The sequence below is a fragment of the Nuphar pumila genome, chromosome 15 (genome assembly GCF_984573655.1).
Source record: "Nuphar pumila chromosome 15, dmNupPumi1.hap1.1, whole genome shotgun sequence".
NCBI lineage: Eukaryota > Viridiplantae > Streptophyta > Magnoliopsida > Nymphaeales > Nymphaeaceae > Nuphar > Nuphar pumila.
The window spans coordinates 17473054-17492105 of record NC_143263.1 but is presented as its reverse complement, the minus strand read 5'-3'; the positions used below and the strand labels follow the sequence as shown (position 1 = coordinate 17492105).

Sequence of the window (19052 nt, the reverse complement as noted above, 5' to 3'; positions counted from 1 at the left end):
AAAGCATGTATGTAGAAGGCAAGCATCAAAACCTCATAATTATTTATAAAACCACAAAGTTTTTTTTAAGCAAAAGAAAGGCCTTTATGACAAAAAAAAAACAAAGAACCAAGAGCATATTAGGTTAAAAAACAAATACAATAACACACACCTAAGGATAACAATATCCCAACTTAATACAAATAAACTATTTATCAATGCTAAAACAATTTAAAACCACGACAAACCAACATCAAACTTAAAACAACATCAAGTTGAACCAACAAAATAAACACCAAATAGACATTCCTTTTTAGAAAAAGAAAGAGCTCACCAAAAATTAGGGAAAACAACTTATATTTTTGAAAAACAAATGACTTGTAAGAATTTTTATAAGAATTTTACAACAAAAGAACTCTCACACACAATGCATGACAGTGCCAAAAACAAGAAGTTTTCAAAAAACTTCTTAAGAAAAAAATTTGAGATACATACCTCGATCAAGGACACCATACAAAGCACATAGTCAAACCAAGAGGATCCCGAGCTCATCGTCAAAGGACAAACACCAAGGTGATCTTCTCTTTGGCTCTAATACCATGTCACGAAGTGGCATGGAACCTGAGACACAAACGAAAGACAAATAAAGAGGAACAAAAGCATAAACATAACTCATTTGACCGTAAATAAGAAATATGTTTATACATTCATAAGAACACAATCAAATAAAATAATATTTTTTATTAATAATAAAATAAACAAAATTTACATATAAACCTCACTACAAAAGACTCACACAATATGTACAATCATCCTATCTCACTTTTACAAAGCACACACTCACCAATATATATATAAGAGAGGAAGAGGTAGAAAAAGGAGGGACTAGCCCCAATGGCTAGTTGGGAGAGGTCCAACAGCTAAATTGGTCAACATATTTTGACCAACAAAAATAAAAGTAAGGAACAAAAAAATAGTCATTTAAAAATGACTAAGAAATAAATAAAATAAAATTTCTATTCTACCCCTAATGGTATACATTAAGTATACTCAATTTCAAGGTTGTAAGTATCGTATTGTTACCCACATCGGTGCCCAAAGTAACACCGTATCGTATCATGTCGTAAACGTATCATAAATTTTTAATATTTTTTTCAAAAAAATCAAGAAAATCAAGAAAATCAAGAAAATCACAACAAATTAACAAAAATTCTAAAAAAATCGTAACACATGAAACAATGACAAATTGCAAAAAATACCATAAAATCACATTTATGTCTCTATGAGCTACATAAGACATCATCAAACATCAAATAATATAAAATCATAGATAATATTGCATGCATATCTCACAAGAATAGTGCCACAAGACTCATACTTTCATATTATATAAACAAAAACAAAATAACCAAGTTTATGGAATACGATTAAAAAAAAAGATATGTATCATACCGTATTGTATGATATGGTACGATATAAGGGGTGTAACGTACGATACACCCGATACAAGTACGATACACACTCGTATTGAGATACGGGTGTGTATCGTATCATTTTCCCCCAAAGTAACGATACGTATCGTACCATATCGTACGATGTGGTACGATACTTATAATACTGCTCAATCTATACAATACCTAGGCTAATGACCAAACATTCAATAAGTATATCAAAGATATATCTAGAATACAAAAGGAAATTCGAAAGATATACTAAAGATATACCAAGTACACCTAGCTTTACTTTGGTATGAAAAAAACATACCCAACAATACATATATCTTAACAGTGTCAAGAATTGGCTTTGTTGGATCCATATCTATCCAGTTAGTTCATGTAAGAATTTAGGATCAGGGGTTTGCAAAGCCATGTGAAACTAGTGAGGCAGCTATGGATTTGAGGTTATTCCTTCCCTCCAAACAAACATTCTTTAAAATGTGATCTATGTCACATAGGTATGGGTGTGGATGCAGTGACGTGGAACTCTAAAAAAACTTGGGTGTATATATACATATATATATATATATAGAGAGAGAGAGAGAGAGAGAAAGAGAGAGAGAGAGAGAGAGAGAGAGCTGCCTACTCTGATCCATGCCTACCTTCAGTTTACCGGCCTTCTGAAGTTTTTTTTTGTAATTTTCTCAAATCTGACCGTACAGGTGCGTTCTACATGCTTTATTTTATAGGAATGGCCTCTTGGATCATCCGATTCTGACACATGGACATGTTTTTATAATGATTGAAAATTGACGGTCTACAACTTTCACAAATATTCAAGCAAAAAAATGTAAAGAGGGGTTGAGCACCTTCAAGCACGAACAAAGCATCCACCAACAAGTGCAAAATACACAAACACACAAGTACTACGAATAGCACAATCACAAGTGCCACCAATGGCATACACGAAAGATAAAAATAATGTCTTTATTTGAATAATAAATATGCAAGAAGCATACCTTTACAAGGGAGATGGACCCCTATTTATATACATAAGAGAGAGAGGAGGTCCTAAAAGTGAGAAAGTGAGAATGCTAAGAAAGAGGGGACAAGAGCTCCAACGACTAGATTTCTAGCCGTTGGGCTCCAAGTCAACAAAGGTTGACTTGGTCCAACCTCTCATATATATATATGGATATATATACAATATGTATATATGTAATAGGTATATATATATATAATAACATATATGTACAATTTAACATTCTCCCTCAAACGAACGATACGATGACCAAAAGTTGCCTAAGAGGAAATGAAACATAGGAGTAGAGAGGGGTTTAGTAAAGAAATCTCCCAGCTGATATTCAGATGTGACAAGACAATTTGATTATTCCTTGAAGATAATCCTCTCGAACATAGTGGCAGTCCATCTTGATGTGTTTTGTTCTTTTATGAAAAGTGTTGTTGCTTGCAATGTAAATAGAACTCTTATTGTCGTCGGACGTCTTTGATGCTCCTAAAATTTTGATTCCCATATCAGCCAGTAATCATTTTAGCCATACCACCTATATTGTGGTTATAACTATGGCTCGGTACTCAACTTCAGTTGAGGAGAGGGAGACATGTTGCTTTTTGCATCTCTACGAGATTAATGAATCACCTACAAAGACAAAAACTCATAGTTAAGTGTCGGTTATTAGGGCCACCTCCCCAATATGCATCAGTATATTCCAGTAAATCTAGTGCAGACGAGAAAGACATAAATAATCCTCTAGAAACTGAGTTTCTTAGATATCTAACAATACGTAAAACAACTCTCATGTGAACAGATGTGGAAGCGTGCTGAAACTGACTAGCTGTGTGTACAACGTGTGATATATCAGGTCTAGTAATTGTTAAATAAGAGAGTGCTCCGATAAGTTGTCGATAAGGAGTTGGATCATCCAAAGGCTCCCCATCATTGATCTTCATTTTGACATTTGTTACTTTAGGGGTGTCAACCTTTTTGTCATTTGATATTCCAGACATGAAAATAATATCGGAAACAAACTTAGACTGAGATAATAAATACCCTCTAGGGGAATATGCAACCTCTATTCCTAAAAAATATCTTAAAAAACTCAAATCAATTATTTCAAAACTATTTTTAAGAATATTTTTAATATTATAAACTCCCTGTTTATCTCCTTCAATGATTATCATATCATCCACATAGAGAAATAAGGTGACAATACCTGTATCAAAATTCTTAACAAACAAAACTGTGTCAGGCACACAAGATCTAAACCCAATATTAAGCATAACATCACTAAATTTATCCTTTTCTAGATGAAGAGCCTCCCCTTGAGGTATTCTCATACTAGGAGGTGTCTCCATGTACACTTCTTCAAGATTGCCATTTAAAAAGGGTTTTTTAACATCCATTTGATTTATGAACCACTTTTTAATTGAAGCAACTGCAATGAGGGTTCTAATTGTGGTCATTTAGGCAACAAGTGCAAAAGTTTATTCATAATCTATACCATATTCTTGTGCATACCCTTTAGCGATTAGCCTAACTTTGTATCTCTCAAGGGTCCCATCACTCTTGGTTTTTATCTTATATACCCATCTACAACTTATAATTTTCTTTTCGTATGGAAGATCTTGAATAGTCCAAATATGAGTCTTTTCTAATGCATCTGCCCTCATGGTTTTAACCCATTCTAAGTGATCTTTGACCTCCGTGTATGAGGAGGGTTCTATATATGAATGTATTAGAGCTATGCAGACTTGATATTTGGACGAAAAAGAGTCGTAGGATACAAACTTAGATGGAGGCTGTGAGACTCTAAATGATTTTCTTGATTGTAGTTTCTTTTCATTTAAGTTAGAAAATTTTTCAAGTGGACATGGAGGTTTTTGATGCCCCCGTCTAGAAAATTGTAAGCAAGATTGATCATCATGAATTTTTTCATCAAGCGACTCACTATCTCTTGATTCAATAATATTTTCAAAATCATAAACCCAAGGTCAAATAAGAAAGAGTATTCGGTTACTTCCTTAGCTTGATCTTTTCCAAAAAAAAATCTTTTTTTAAAAAAAAATAACATTTCTAGAAATATACAAATTTCCATTTTTAGGATCATAATACCAATATCTTTTTTGGTTATCAATATAACCAAAGAAGACATACAAAATAGCTCTAGGTGAAAATTTGTCATTTTTGTTGATTAATACAGAACATTTGCAATAAAAAACTCATAATCTATCATATTCAAGAGAGATTTTAACAAGTGTTTCAATAGGAGACATATTTTATAAAGAGGAGGATGACATTCAGAGGTTAAGACAACTTTTGCCCAAAAGATCTTTGGCACATGACTAGCAATAAGGTCCTTGCAGTTTCAATGATGTGCATATGTTTTCTTTTAGCCAAGTCATTTTGTTGTGGTGTGTGAGAACAAGATCTTTGATGTGTGATGCTATGGATTGTAAGATAATTTTTAAATTCATTTGAAACAAATTCTCCCCTTGAATCAGTCCGAAATATAGAGATTTCATTTTTAAATCTATTTGTAACCAATTTATGAAAGTTTTGAAAATGAAAAAGACTTCAGATTTATGCTTAAGGAACTATATCCAAGCATGTTTAGTAAAATCATCTACAAATATGACGTAATATGCATATCCACCTTTAGATAAAACAGGCGTAGGACGCCAAACATCCGAATGCACGAGCTCAAATGGTTTAGATGAAACAAAAGTTCTATCATTAAATGGTAATCTCGTTATTTTTTCAAGAATGCAGTCTTCACAAGAGAACTCATTAAATATTGGATTTTAGATACATTTGGATGTCCTAATTTTTTATGCCATACAATTAAATCCAATTTTTGGATATTACGACAAAAAGCATCTTGGGGTATTTCCAAAAATCCATATAGTAGAGTCCTCTATGGCCTTGCCCAATTAGCTTCCCTGACTAGCGATCCTGTATCAAATATTCATTTGAAGAGAGGAAAATATTACAACCAAAATCAGATATTTGAGAAACAAATAACAAATTCAGGTTTAGTTTAGGGATGCGACAAACTTTTGGAATCAAAGCTTTTTGAGTTTGAAAGATTTTTTTCAAAGTTCCCTATTCCTTCAATTTGAAGAGATGTATCTGTGAAAGTATCTTCAACAAGATACTACAATCAATAGAACAATATTCTTGAAAATAAATGCGTGCACATACGCACAACAAGAACACTTGAAACACTTGTGCACAAAAGCACAAAACACGAACTCACAAATGTGCAAATGCACTCATAAGATTCATAAACAACAAAAGGCTGGGCAATAGTCCCAAAACCCTTAAGAGAATACAAGAAATAGTGCCCATATATATAGGGCATTGGGAGGCCTTGGAAGGGGCTCCACATAGTCGTTGGAGCCCCTCCAACGGTCACAAATGTGACCGTTGGAGGGGTCCAACGACTAGTGGGTTGGGCCCCTCCCAAGGCAAGTACAAGATCATTTATGAAAAGAAAAAAAATTAAGAAAAAAGAAAAAGGAAAAATATAAAAGAAATACAAGCATATTCACGAAAAAGAATATGTGTAAAATGCCTAAACTACCCCTAAGACTAAAGATAGAAATATATATATTTTATATATATAATAGGTAGATACATATACGCATATATAATATATGTATATGTATTACCTTATATATATAAAAAATATATATACTAAATTACAAGTTGGATTTACATAATTTAACACCCCCCCTCAAACTTAGGGCAAGATGGCCGAGAGTTTGCCAAGGAGGAAGTTGAACCGCGGAGCACACAAAGCTTTAGTAAAGAAATATGCCAACTGATATTCCAACGTGACATAAGGAAGGTCAATGACTCCTTTGAGATACGCCTCACGAATATAGTGACAGTCCATCTCGATGTGTTTAGTCCGCTCATGAAAAGTGTGATTTTTCGCAATGTAGATTGCACTCTTGTTGTCACAACACAGCTTGTTGGGCCCTTCTATTGTGATCCCCATGTCTTCTAGCAACTGATGAATCCATACAATCTCCATGGTAGTAGTCGCCATAGCACGATATTCAACTTCAGTTGAGGAGAGCGACACCTTTTGTTGCTTCTTACATCTCCACGAAATTAGTGAGTCTCCTAAGAATACACAAAAACCAGTGGTGGAGTGACGGTTATTTGGGTCACCTCCCCAATCAGAGTCAGTATAAACAATTAATTTTAAATCAGAAGAAGAGGGCAAAAAAACTCCCTTATTTAGAGTACCCTTTATGTATCTTACGACTCGCAAGATGGCACTCATGTGAACTGATGTAGGCACATGCTGAAACTGGCTTGCAGTATGGACTGCATGAGATATATCTGGTTTGGTAATACTCAGATACATCAATGATCCTACAAGTTGTCTGTAGGGTGTAGGATCCGAAAGAGGAACACCATCATCAATTTTCATTTTTGCCCTTACTACAGCAGGAGTTTCACCAACCTTCTCATCTGTAATACCTGACCTGTCAATGATCTCAGAAGCATTCTTCCAACGACTAGTGGGTTGGGCCCCTCTCAAGGCAAGTACAAGATCATTTATGAAAAGAAAAAAAAATTAAGAAAAAAGAAAAAGGAAAAATACAAAAGAAATACAAGCATATTCATGAAAAAGAATGTGTAAAATGCCTAAACTACCCCTAAGACTAAAGATAAATATATATATATTTTATATATATAATAGGTAGATACATATACATATATATAATATATGTATATGTATTACGTTATATATATATAAAATATATATACTAAATTACAAGTTGGATTTACATAGTTTAACAATATCATCGGTTGTGAAAACATTTGACATACTTGAGTTATGATATTCAAATAAAATATCTTTGTTTGGAGTCATGAAAAGATGCACCGAAATAAAGAAGCCAAAGAATTTTACCTAGACTAGAATAAGATGAAACGACAACTCCAGTTGATGAAGATGCATCTTTGAGTAAAGGTTGAAGCGCTTTCACTAATTGAGCCAAAGACATACTCCCAATGGATGAATCTTGTGATATAGAATTATCATTTGACTCTTGTGGAGAACCTACCAATGTAACCTTCTCATATGTCCCTTTCAGTTTAGGACATTGCGGCCTAATGTATCTCAGTTCATGGCAATGATGACAAATAACATTCTTTCAATTATAATCCCTCCATTGGCTTCTATAATGAGGTGGTTTATATGCACATATGTTATTTCCCGGTCTAAAGATGACTAAGACCGAGTCATCTTCATTTTTTGTTACATGCTTCTTCAATCTATTTTCCTCCATGCTCAACTCTTTTATAGTATCTTCGATAGAAGGAACCTTTCCTCTATGAAGAAGAATATGTTTAATAGATTCGAATTCCGGTCTTAGACCGTTGATGAATTGGTAAAAATGCTCTGCATCTATTTGTACTTGGCAAAACTCTATATCTTCAGGACAATGCCACTTTGGCTTTAGAAAAGCCAATTCTTCCCAAAGTTCGGCTAGATCATTATAGTATTTTTTAATAGTTTTATGCCCTTGGATCATAATCCAAACTCTATCTTGCATATTGCATTTATGTGCATATCCTTCAGAGAATACATTCTCTTAAGATAATCCCAAGCCTTATTAGCATGTTCAAATTTGTTAAGGCTTGAACATTTTTTAACATCTACATTACTAATAAGCCAAGACATGATCTTAGCATGTCCCATCTTCCATTCCTTCTACTTTTTCTCATAAGAAGTTATATTCTTGGTCTTTTCATTTTAAGTTAGAGGCAACTCTTTCTCATCTTCTACCTTGGTGAAAACTAGCTTAGGTTTCGGATCAGACCCATCTACTACTCTCCGCAACCCTTTTCCCCAAATAAGGTGCTTCATAATGGAAGCCCATGTTACATAATTGAAATAATTGAGTTTTATGGGATTAATGGTGACATTATTATTGTCATCCATTTTACAAGGGCTAAGAGAGAAGGAGAGAAGAAAGAAGAGAGGAGAATAAAGAGCAATATGTATAACACGAGCACTCCACCAATGGTTCACACGATCACTTCAAACACTTGCAAGATCACCAACATTTTTAGAAAAAAGTTCAAATGAGATTTAATACTTCCAAGCTTTGATACCATGTAAATAGGGGTTGAGCACAAACACAAGTGCCACTAAGGACACAATCACAAGTGCTACGAAAATCACAATAACAAGTGCCACCAAGGCCATATACAAAAGCTATAAATAATGTCTTTATTTGAATAATAAATATGCAAGAAGCATACTTTTACAAGGGGGATGAACCCGTATTTATATACATAAGAAAGAGAGAGGAGGTCCTAAAAGAGAGAAAGAGAGAAGGCTAAGAAAGAGGGAACAAGAGCCTCAACGGCTAGATAGCTGTTGGACCTAGTCCCCAATGACTAGAAATCTAGCCGTTGGGCTCCAAGTCAACAAAGGTTGACTTGGTCCAACCTCTCATATATATATACAATATATATATATATATACAATTTAACAAAAAAATCATGTTTTTTCATCAAAAAACACAATCCAAGTATCATTTTTCTATCCATTCAATCATGCTAAATTCATCTGTGGGGTCTATCTCTCTCTCTCTCACACACACACACACACATATATATATATATATATATATATATATATATATATATATATATATATATATATATATATATATATATATATATATATATAAAACCTGGTCAGGTTGGGCCTACTTTGACCCAGGTTTGAATCAAAATGGACCTAAGCAGTGTTGTGAAAAGCGTTGAGGCGTAGCGAGGCGCTCCAGCAAAATCTGAGGCGAGGCGTAAAGCGTAAGCCTCAATTTTTTTTTTGAAAACTTTAAAAAAACTATAAAAAATATCTAAAATTATAAATAAATAAAAAATGCTTTATTGATGAAGCAACAACCAACAAGAAATAAAAAATCTCAAATAAATACTGAAAAAATATGAGATTAAAATGTAAAAGTAACATTAATGCAACAACTTGATCTAATTAAGTATCTAAGAAACCAAAATTCTCTCACAACATGAGATCTTCTTATTTATGTTGTTTTTCATACATTAGAAACCAAAATTCTCTTCAATTAAATTGATCTCTTGCCATATTTGCAGGAAAAAAAACAGAGCTAAAAAAATATCGAGATAATAGCCATATGTAGTAGAGAAAGCATGGGCCCCTTCTGTGTTCAATCCAATTTCAGCAAGTAATGAAGTTAACTGACGCAAAACAAAAGCATAAGTGTTATCAAAATCCAGATAAAATCTCTCTCTCTCTCTCTCTCTCTCTCTCTGGGTCTTGGCTACTCGCCATTCTTCTACATAGGAACAACCGAAAAATCATTTCCTTCTCCCAAAAACCTTCTTCAGATTTCAGGGTACGTCGGTTCGTCTAGATGATGAGTTGTGGAGCCTGATTCAGAGTTCTTGCCCTTGCAGTAGGGGGGTCCGGGGGCTCCCCCCGGCGCGAGTCCAGCTGCGCGGTCAGCGAGGGTCTAGGGGGGGCAGTGCCCCCCGGGAGATTTTTTTTTTGGGCTTATGTTTGCGACCCGGTTTCTTATTTCCTTCGAATTTAGTTCATGTAGTTCTCTATAATCGATCACCCAAAAGTTATTATGAGTCACCCATTAGTTTTTCGATCACAAAATCACCATTTCTATCGAAATTCAGACTGCCCATCTAAGAAAATATGGTCATGAAATCAAATCCTGTGTCGTTCTACAACCGACTGCGCGAATCGGCGTCCTTGTCGTCGTCTTCGCTGTTGTTGATCTTCCCCTCAACCTCCGACGTTGATTCTCTCTGTTCCCCGAAGATCGTAACCCCCCATGTTTTGACCTCCGATTCAGTTCGGTATTCCTGCTACCCTGTCTCATCCTTTGCTGAGGTTGACCGACTGGCTGGATCCAGCCTTCGATCTGATGATCAGCCCATCTCCATCCTCTTGATTAATTGGGGGTGCCACCATGACCTGCGGTGGATTCTAAATCTGGGGCCGCTCGCTCGGGTTTTTGTTGTCGACAACCATCGACCGATCCATTTGCATAATCTCAGCAGCAGGAACAGCCAAGTCGTCGTTCTCTACACTCGGAACGATGAGACCATTGCCGATGTTTCCTATGGTGTCGACGTTTTGGAGTTCGCTGATGTAGTAGATTTGGATAGCGACCCCTTTTGACCAAAACAAGGTGAGGCGCGTATGCGTCACCTTGAGGCACGCCTCTCCCTAAGACATACACCTCAAGGCGTATGAGGCGTGCGCCTCAGGGCTTTTGCGCCTTATGCCTGCGCCTCAAGGCACAATGCCCCTCTCCTTGAGGCGAGGCGCGCTTTTTACGCCTTGAGGCACATTTTTAATAACATTGGACCTAAGTCTAAGTCCATAATTGGATTTGCTTAGACCCAGGTCCGAATCAGACAGGCCAAAACGAACCCAACTCTTATTCAGACTTGGTCTGACCCTGGTTTCAATGGTCTGACCAGAGTTATCGGAAGCACCTAGCCTAGTGGGGAAGCGCGCTTTCCCGAAGCGTGTTTCGGAAGCGCGAAACATCGCGCTTCTAAAACGCGCTGGGAAGCGCCAATTTTTTTGGGAAGCGTGATTCCCATTTATAGGAAACACACTTCCCATTTATGGGAAGCATGCTTCCCCCGCACTTCCCTCTTGCTTCCCCCCCCCCCCACCCTTTTTTCATTTTTTTGTATTTTTATTTTTTTCTCTTTTGTCGCTTCTCCTCGCTTCCGGTTAGCTTCCTAAGTTGCTTCCGAGACGATTCTTGATTCACTTTTAAGTCGTCCCACACTTCCCGCTTGCTAAAATTTTGAAAGTGCCTCGCTTCCCGCTCCCGCTTCCCGCTCCCGCTTCCTTGACTGGCAACCATGGGTCTTACCCATGTCTGATTCACATCTGAGTCTGTCACGTCTGATCATAACACCTGGCTCAGTGTTATGAGAGAGAGAGAGAGAGAGAGAGAGAGAGAGAGAGAGAGAGAGAGAGAGAGAGAGAGAGAGAGAGAGAGAGAGAGAGAGAGAGAGGTTGATGTTATCTTGCCCTAACCCCTTTGCATATTTCTTTTTTAATTTTTACCTTTTGAATTTGGTCATGGATGGAGGTGATAGGAAAGGATATGAATGCTTTGAACCTCACCAAGGACATGGCATTGGATAGAAATGATTGGAGGAGAAGGATTCATGTGGAAGACCCATAATGATTTTCTTTTTTGGTTCATATCGCCGACCCCAATTATTTTGGGATGAAGGCGTAGTAGTTGTTGTTGTTTGTTGTTGAATTTGGACAAAAGTGAACTCTGTCAGCAATAACTGAGTCCAGTTTTTGGACACTTTTGAACTCAGGTGTGGTTTACTGCACCCAAAAAAGTTGATCTCACTCTCTGCGGTGAGAGCCAAGTCTTGCCGTACTGGGTGCCGCACCTGCACCCACATCGAGTCATCTAGACGCGGGTGCAGTGGGCTCTGAGAGAAGTCTGTGTAACATAGGATGTGATGCATAGAGTGGGAATTGACATTCTTCAGGGCAGCATCCAGGGATACTCTCAAGAAGCAGTGTGGTTAAGGTTTTAAGGCTATCTTTGACTAAGAGTCATTTTAAATCAGGTCTTAAGTTTAGCTTTATGTGCTTATTGTTTCCCTTATCCCACTTGTGAATTCCTGTTTCTTTATATTGCTCTATTTAGTGATTATATCTAGGGAGCAATAAACTGGTAGGGCTCCTGCCAGACCATGTAATTGGATATGGAGAATGCATTTGTGAAATAGACAATACTTAGCTTATCTGATTCAGATTCTTGGTCCAACATTCATTAGCAACATAAGCTTTCCTTTTTCCTTGATAGATATGTTGGTGTTAACTGATTTTCTACCCATGGAACATCTGTTTTCTGGACCTGCAGAGAGATTGTTATTATGCCCCTCTCAAAAACTTCCCTTTTGTGTATTATAATCCAGCTTCTTGTAAGCTTTGAAGGTTGGTTCCCAGGTTGGTTCCCGAACTGGTCATTCTTCTCGTTCAATGAGTAATTTAGTCTTGAAGATGTGGCTTTATCCTAGAGCAACAAATTCTCATCGAACTGGTCATTCTTCTCGTTCAATGAGTAATTTAGTCTTGAAGATGTGGCTTTATCCGAGGGCAACAAATTCTCATGAAATGAATGTTATAAGTTTGATGAGGTGGAGGCACTGTGCAGTTATGCCTCTATTTGGATCAAATGCCATGCTCTTCGAGTGAGGAAATGTATTCTTTACAGTGATCTTAGTGGCTTAGAGTATTTGATATCTGGATCAAACTTCTTAGAACATGTACTTAATGGCAGCTTGAAATCCTTGGATTACTCAAGTGGAACTTGCGATGTTGCACAGGTATCTGTATCAAAGATCAGGTACAATTGTGCTCACCTGGAGATGAGGGTGAGTGTTAAAACTTATGCTACAGAATTATTGACCAGAGAGACCGTATCATTGTTCTCCTGATTTTACATTCTTTATATCATGATATTTATCTTCTTTTTGTTATATAGATGAGATTCAGGCACATGAGAGGAGTCTGATGGCCATTCTTTATTGATTTAGCACTATATCACCCTTGGGTTTTCTCCAAATTTTATTTTTTGTGGGGCATTCTTATATGCGGTAGCTTATGATTTGTGCGTAGTTTATCTTTTGGATCAATAATGATGTTCATACTGGTGTTGGACACATTTTGACATTTCTGCATTGTAGACAGATATATTTGAGTAATCTTCTGCATGAATTTCATATTGACATGTCTACAGTATATTTTGATAAAGTTCTCATCTCCTTTGGTTGTTAAAATCCTTTCAATGTATATTGTATCCTTGTGCGCTTACTGGACTGCGTGCATGAGTATATACTAGGAAGTTTAGTAACACATATTTGGGATGCATTTATTTTCTAGCATTACACATAGAAGCAGTGCTGGGGGTTTGTATAATTTTTTATGCTTGTATTTTTCTCTGAGCGTAAACATTTATATATACACCTTACAGTGGAATGTGCTGTCTTCTGCTTTTGGTCTTGCTGGATTTTATCTGAAGAAGTCTAACTATGTATCATATGACATTCTTATTAGTGTTTTATATGTTGATTGTGTCATCACGTGACTGACTAAGATGAGGATCTGCAGGATTTGAAAATATCTCCTATACTTTTTGGTCCAAGTGAGAATTCACATGTTCCATTCTTTAGGAAGGTGCTCTCTAAATTTCTGTCAACTTTAAAGAGGAAACCTTGGTCTACACTAGAGAAGGAAAAACTTGCCAAAGGCGTTAAACAACAAGTTCAAGAGTTTTTACTACGCAGCTCAATGGAACAAATTTGGTACCCTTTTTCTTTGCAAAGTCTCATGGATTGATTTCTCCTCTAATTGGTTGTAACTAATGTACATTTATGTGCAGTGGTGCAGAAGAGTATTTGACCCAACCAAGCTGTTTAGATGCTGTTATTGCAGAAATCAACAATCTAAAGATCACACCTGCACATATTAGATCATTTCTACCCCAGGTCAATTGGAACCGTTTGGCATCTATGTATGTGAAAGACCGTTCTGGTGCAGAATGTCGAGCTAGGTAACACTTTGATCTGCTTAGTGGAAAATTTTACTTGTCCATTATAGAATGGAATCTATTTGCATATATAGGCTTTTGATTATCTCTTGAACAAGCACATTCTATCAAGGCCCAACAGCCTTGACATTTTTTTGTAGTGTTATTTGTGTGTGTGTGTGGTGTGTGCAAGTAGGTGACTGAAAACTAGGAACTCTGTGTAGTTAAAAGGATATAGAAGCCAACCGGAAACTATCCTTGGTGGCAGAGGGGGAGTGCTTGTGGAGTTTTACACCATGGACACCGACACAGGGCCAAGATCAACGTGGCACCTCTCGGCCCATAAAAGGTGATGTTCAAAAAATAATGGTGGTTTCTCCTCGTTATACAAAAAAAGGACATAGAGTATGTAAAAAGACCAAAGTTGTTGGAATTTTATAATTTAATTGTTGAAATTCTGATAATCCAATGAACTGTCGACTTTTCTGCATTTGACATCAAAATAAGGATACTAGAGCCCCATGTTTTCAACTGAATTTTGTGTTGGGTATTCAAACATTTAACTACCCTCTTAAAGTGAGACTTTACTTTTGCCATTTGTGTTACTTTGATATGTTGGTAAATAAGTTTGATATTGGACTAACATTAAGACTTTTATCTTACATTATTGTGATGCTGGTTCCTTAATTATTTTAGCAAAAGTTTCTGCAGCTCGAGCCAGCTTTGCTCCTTGACCTGGATTACATTCAACATCATGTACCCATGTTCCTATACATATATTGGCTAATGGTATGCAATTTCCTACTTGATAATGAAGATCAAGTATATCATATCTAAAAGCAGGGGGGTGTGGCCCAGAAGCAGCCTGCTGACTGCCCTCTTCCACTTGGCCCTTATTCGCAGTGCGAACAAGTTTTTGTTAAAATGTAAAACTGTACATATATGTATATATAATAATATTATATTATTATATATATATAAATACATTTTTAATTTCTTTCTTTTCTGTATTTTTTTTCCTTTATTTTTATTTTTTTGTCTTTATGTCATCTAGTTCAGTTTGAACTAGAATGACTGTTGCTAGTCAAGTCCTGTCCAGACTTGACTAGCAATAGAGCTGTTGGACTGACACAGTCCAACAGCTCTAAATAGAGCTGTTGGACTGTGCCCAACAGCTCTATTGAGTCCTCTTTCAGCTGTGTATATAAAGGGGTGCAGCCCCTCTTGTATTTTACCCCAATGCTTCTTAAGCAATTGGTTTTTCATATCAATAAAGAATACATTTTTATTTTTATTTTGTTTTCAGTTATACCCTTTTTAAGGGTTGTGCTTTAGTGTCATTCTTGACACTTGCTCTTGTTAATCAAAGCACGTGTTTCGAAGATCCCCATTTCATTTCATGGTATCAAAGCCGCGGAAGTACTAAATCTTGAGGAAAAGCTGCCTCGGTTTCCGTGCCCGTTTGCAAAAGTGTTCGCCACTTGAAGAGAAGTGTTTTATCACTTCATTGGAGAAGATTTCACATCTTGTTGTATTGTTTTTTTTTCTTTCTTTCTCATTTTCCTTCTTGTTTCTCTTCTATCCCTATTCTTTCTCTCCTTGTAATCGATGGATGACAATGATAAAGTCACCATCATGCCTATGAAACTAAGCGATACGAACTATGTAACATGGACTTCAATCATGAAGCACCATATATGGGGAAAAGGCTTATGGGGGATTGTGGATGGTTCCGATTCGGAACCTAAGCTATCTCTTACTAAAAAGGAGGGAGATAAAGAGGTCCCTCTATCGGAAGAAGAGAAAATCAAGGCTATTGCCTCATACGAGAAGAAATGGAAAGAATGGAGAATATCTCATGCGAAGATAATGTCATGGCTTATCAATAGCGTTGACATTAAAAAATGCTCAAGTCTTGCCAAATTTGATCATGCCGATAAGGCATGGGAATACCTTAAGAATATGTATTCCCTTAAAGATATTGCACACGTGTGCAACCTCCAAGAAAAAGTTCGAATGATGACACAAGGAGACAAAACTATTCGTGAATATTACAATGGGTTGTCCGAACTTTGGGAAGAACTTTCCCTTTTAGAACCAAAGTGGCATTGTGCCGAAGACATCGAGCTTCGTCAGAAACAACTCGATGCTGAACATTTTTACCAGTTTATCACTGGATTAAGGCCGGAATTTGAAACCACTAAATCGGCCCTACTTCACCGGGGAAAAATTCCTTCTATTGTTGAAACTATTGAAGAGTTAACAATGGAAGAAAATCGTCTCCGGAAAGGTTCTTTAAAAATTGAAGATGATTCCGTTTTAGCCGTGTCTAGACCAGGGAATCATGTTCGATCATATACGCCTCCTCACTTTAACCGACAAAATGGTGACTATGATAAGAAGAAAGTTATTTGTCATCACTGTCATGAACCGGGACACTACAGGCCACAATGTCCCAAACTTAAGGAGCTGAGAGAAAAAAAAGCTGCAATTGCTGGATCGGAGCCTAAAGATCAGGATGCACCAGTTTCCCTGGCCCAACTAATGGAGATTCTTCAGCCTCTCATCAAAGGTGCCTCTTCCTCATCTGAAGCTTCAACCGGCGCAGCAGCCTCATCTTTTTCTGATTTAGGTAAAATTTCTTGGCTTCTTGACTCTGGTGCATCTTTTCATATGACCCCAAATAATCAAAGTCTATCCAAATGTGTTAAAAATAAAACAAGTGTGTCAAAGGTCTTTACTGCTGATGGGACTTCTGTTGAAATAGAAGGAATAGGAAATTTTGAAAAAATTTATAAAACAAAAATTTTTTTTATTCCAGAAATTAGACATGTTCCCAAATTAAATTTAAATCTTTTATCTGTATCTCAAATTTCTGATTATGGGTGTAATATTTCTTTTTCTTCTCATGGTTGTTGGGTACAGGATCGCCAGTCAGGCAAGCTGATTGGGGAAGGCCATAGAGAAGGAGGACTCTATTACATGGATTTTTTGGAAATGCCGAAGAAAGCTTTTTGTTATAATATTCAAAAAATAGAGTTGGAACTGTGGCATAAGAGACTTGGTCACCCACATATAGCCAAAATCCAACATTTTCCAAATCTAGGGAAATTTTGTAACTCTGAATCATTTGATTGTAAAGATTGTATTCTCGGCAAAATGAAAAGATTATCATTTCAGAACAGAACCTTTTTCTCTTCAAGACCACTTGAATTAATACACTCGGATGTTTGGGATCCTGCACCAGTAATTTCTAAAGGAGGATTTGTTTACTATGTTATTTTTGTCGATGATTTCTCCCGACATACGTGGATGTACTTTCTCAAACATAAGTCTGAAGTATTTTCATACTTTCAAACTTTTCATAATATGGTTAAAAACAAATTTCAAAATGATATTACTATTTTTCGCACAGATTCAGGGGGAGAGTTTTTATCCACAGATTTTCAAAATTATCTTAAATTGCATGGCATCACACATCAAAGATCTTGTCCTTATACACCTCAACAAAATGGACTGGCAGAACGAAAACATCGCCATATTATAGAAACCACTAGAACTTTATTAATAGCAAATCAAGTCCCTAAAGACTTTTGGGCAGAAGCTGCCTTAACTGCCACCTATCTCATTAATAGGATGCCATCTTCTTCGTTACAAAATATCACTCCCATTGAAAAACTAATGAACATTTCTCCAGACTACTCTAGATTAAGAATATTTGGGTGCAAATGTTTCATATTTACTGACAAAAATGATAAACTTTCCCCTCGTGCGATTCCCTGTGCCTTTTTAGGATATGCTGAAAACCAGAAAGGTTATAGATGTTTTGACTTCAAAAATAATAAACTATATGTGTCTAGAAATGTTTCCTTTCTTGAAAAGGAGAGCTTCTTTGATTTTAGAAAATTAAAAGACGTCACTGAGTACTCCTTTTTGCTAGATCTAACATCAACATCTGATGAATATGACCTTGATTGTAACTTTGATGATGATCCAAGAATTATTGATCTTAATGTTGAAAATGAAGAAGTTCATAGAGATACTAGTATTCAATATTCCAGGCGACAAGAGTCTAATACTCCATGTGCACTTGAGAAATATTCTAACATTCCAACTAGACAATCATCCTGAATCTCGAGGCCTCCAGAAAAGTTTGTATCATACGAGTCTTTCTCACCCACATATAGGGCAGTTATTGCATTAATTCACTCATATAAAGAACCATCCACATATTTTCAAGCAAAAAATGATATCAAATGGATAGAAGCCATGAAAGTTGAATTAGATGCACTTGAAAAGGCTTCTACATGGAATATTCAAGATCTTCCTCCAGGGAAGAAAACTATAGGATGTCGATGGGTTTATAAAATTAAAACCAAGAGTGATGGTACTCTTGAAAGATATAAAGCCCGTTTAGTAGCCAAAGGTTATGCCCAAGAATATGGGATTGATTATGAAGAAACCTTTGCTTCGGTGGCTCGTATGACTACTGTCCGAACCTTAATTGCCTTAGCTTCTATCAAAAAATGGTCTATTTTTCAAATGGATGTCAAAAATGCTTTTTTAAATGGAAAGCTAGTTGAAGAAGTATATATGGAACCCCCTCCTGGTCTAAGTATTCCTAAGGGTAAAGTCCTTCGCTTAGAAAAAACTCTTTATGGACTTAAACAAGCACCAAAAGCTTGGTATGATAGGTTTAGTCGTGTTATGATTGATATTGGTTTTCAATTCTGTTTAACTGACACTGCTTTGTTTATTAAGAATTTTGATGTAGGGATCATTGTGCTTCTTCTCTATGTGGATGATATGATCATCATCGGAAGCGATAAACAAGGAGTTAAAACAATCAAAACACTTCTTAAATCTCATTTTGAAATGACTGATTTGGGCTTGTTGAGATATTTTTTAGGCATTGAAGTTGCTTATTCTCCTAGAGGATATTTATTATCTCAGACTAAATTTGTTTTTGATATTGTTTTCAGGTCTGGTATTACTGATGATAAGAAA

At 36.3% G+C, this 19052-nt stretch overlaps 1 protein-coding gene across 1 annotated transcript in view; it reads left to right on the top strand.

The window, feature by feature from the left end:
• LOC149814661 (uncharacterized) overlaps nucleotides 1-19052 on the top strand; it is a 66285-nt gene that overhangs the window by 22390 nt on the left and 24843 nt on the right. The window contains exons 3-4 of the mRNA XM_089990410.1: nucleotides 13628-13821; nucleotides 13899-14069. Of these exons, the coding sequence (XP_089846536.1) occupies nucleotides 13628-13821; nucleotides 13899-14069 (365 nt within the window). The remainder of the gene's footprint in view (nucleotides 1-13627; nucleotides 13822-13898; nucleotides 14070-19052) is intronic.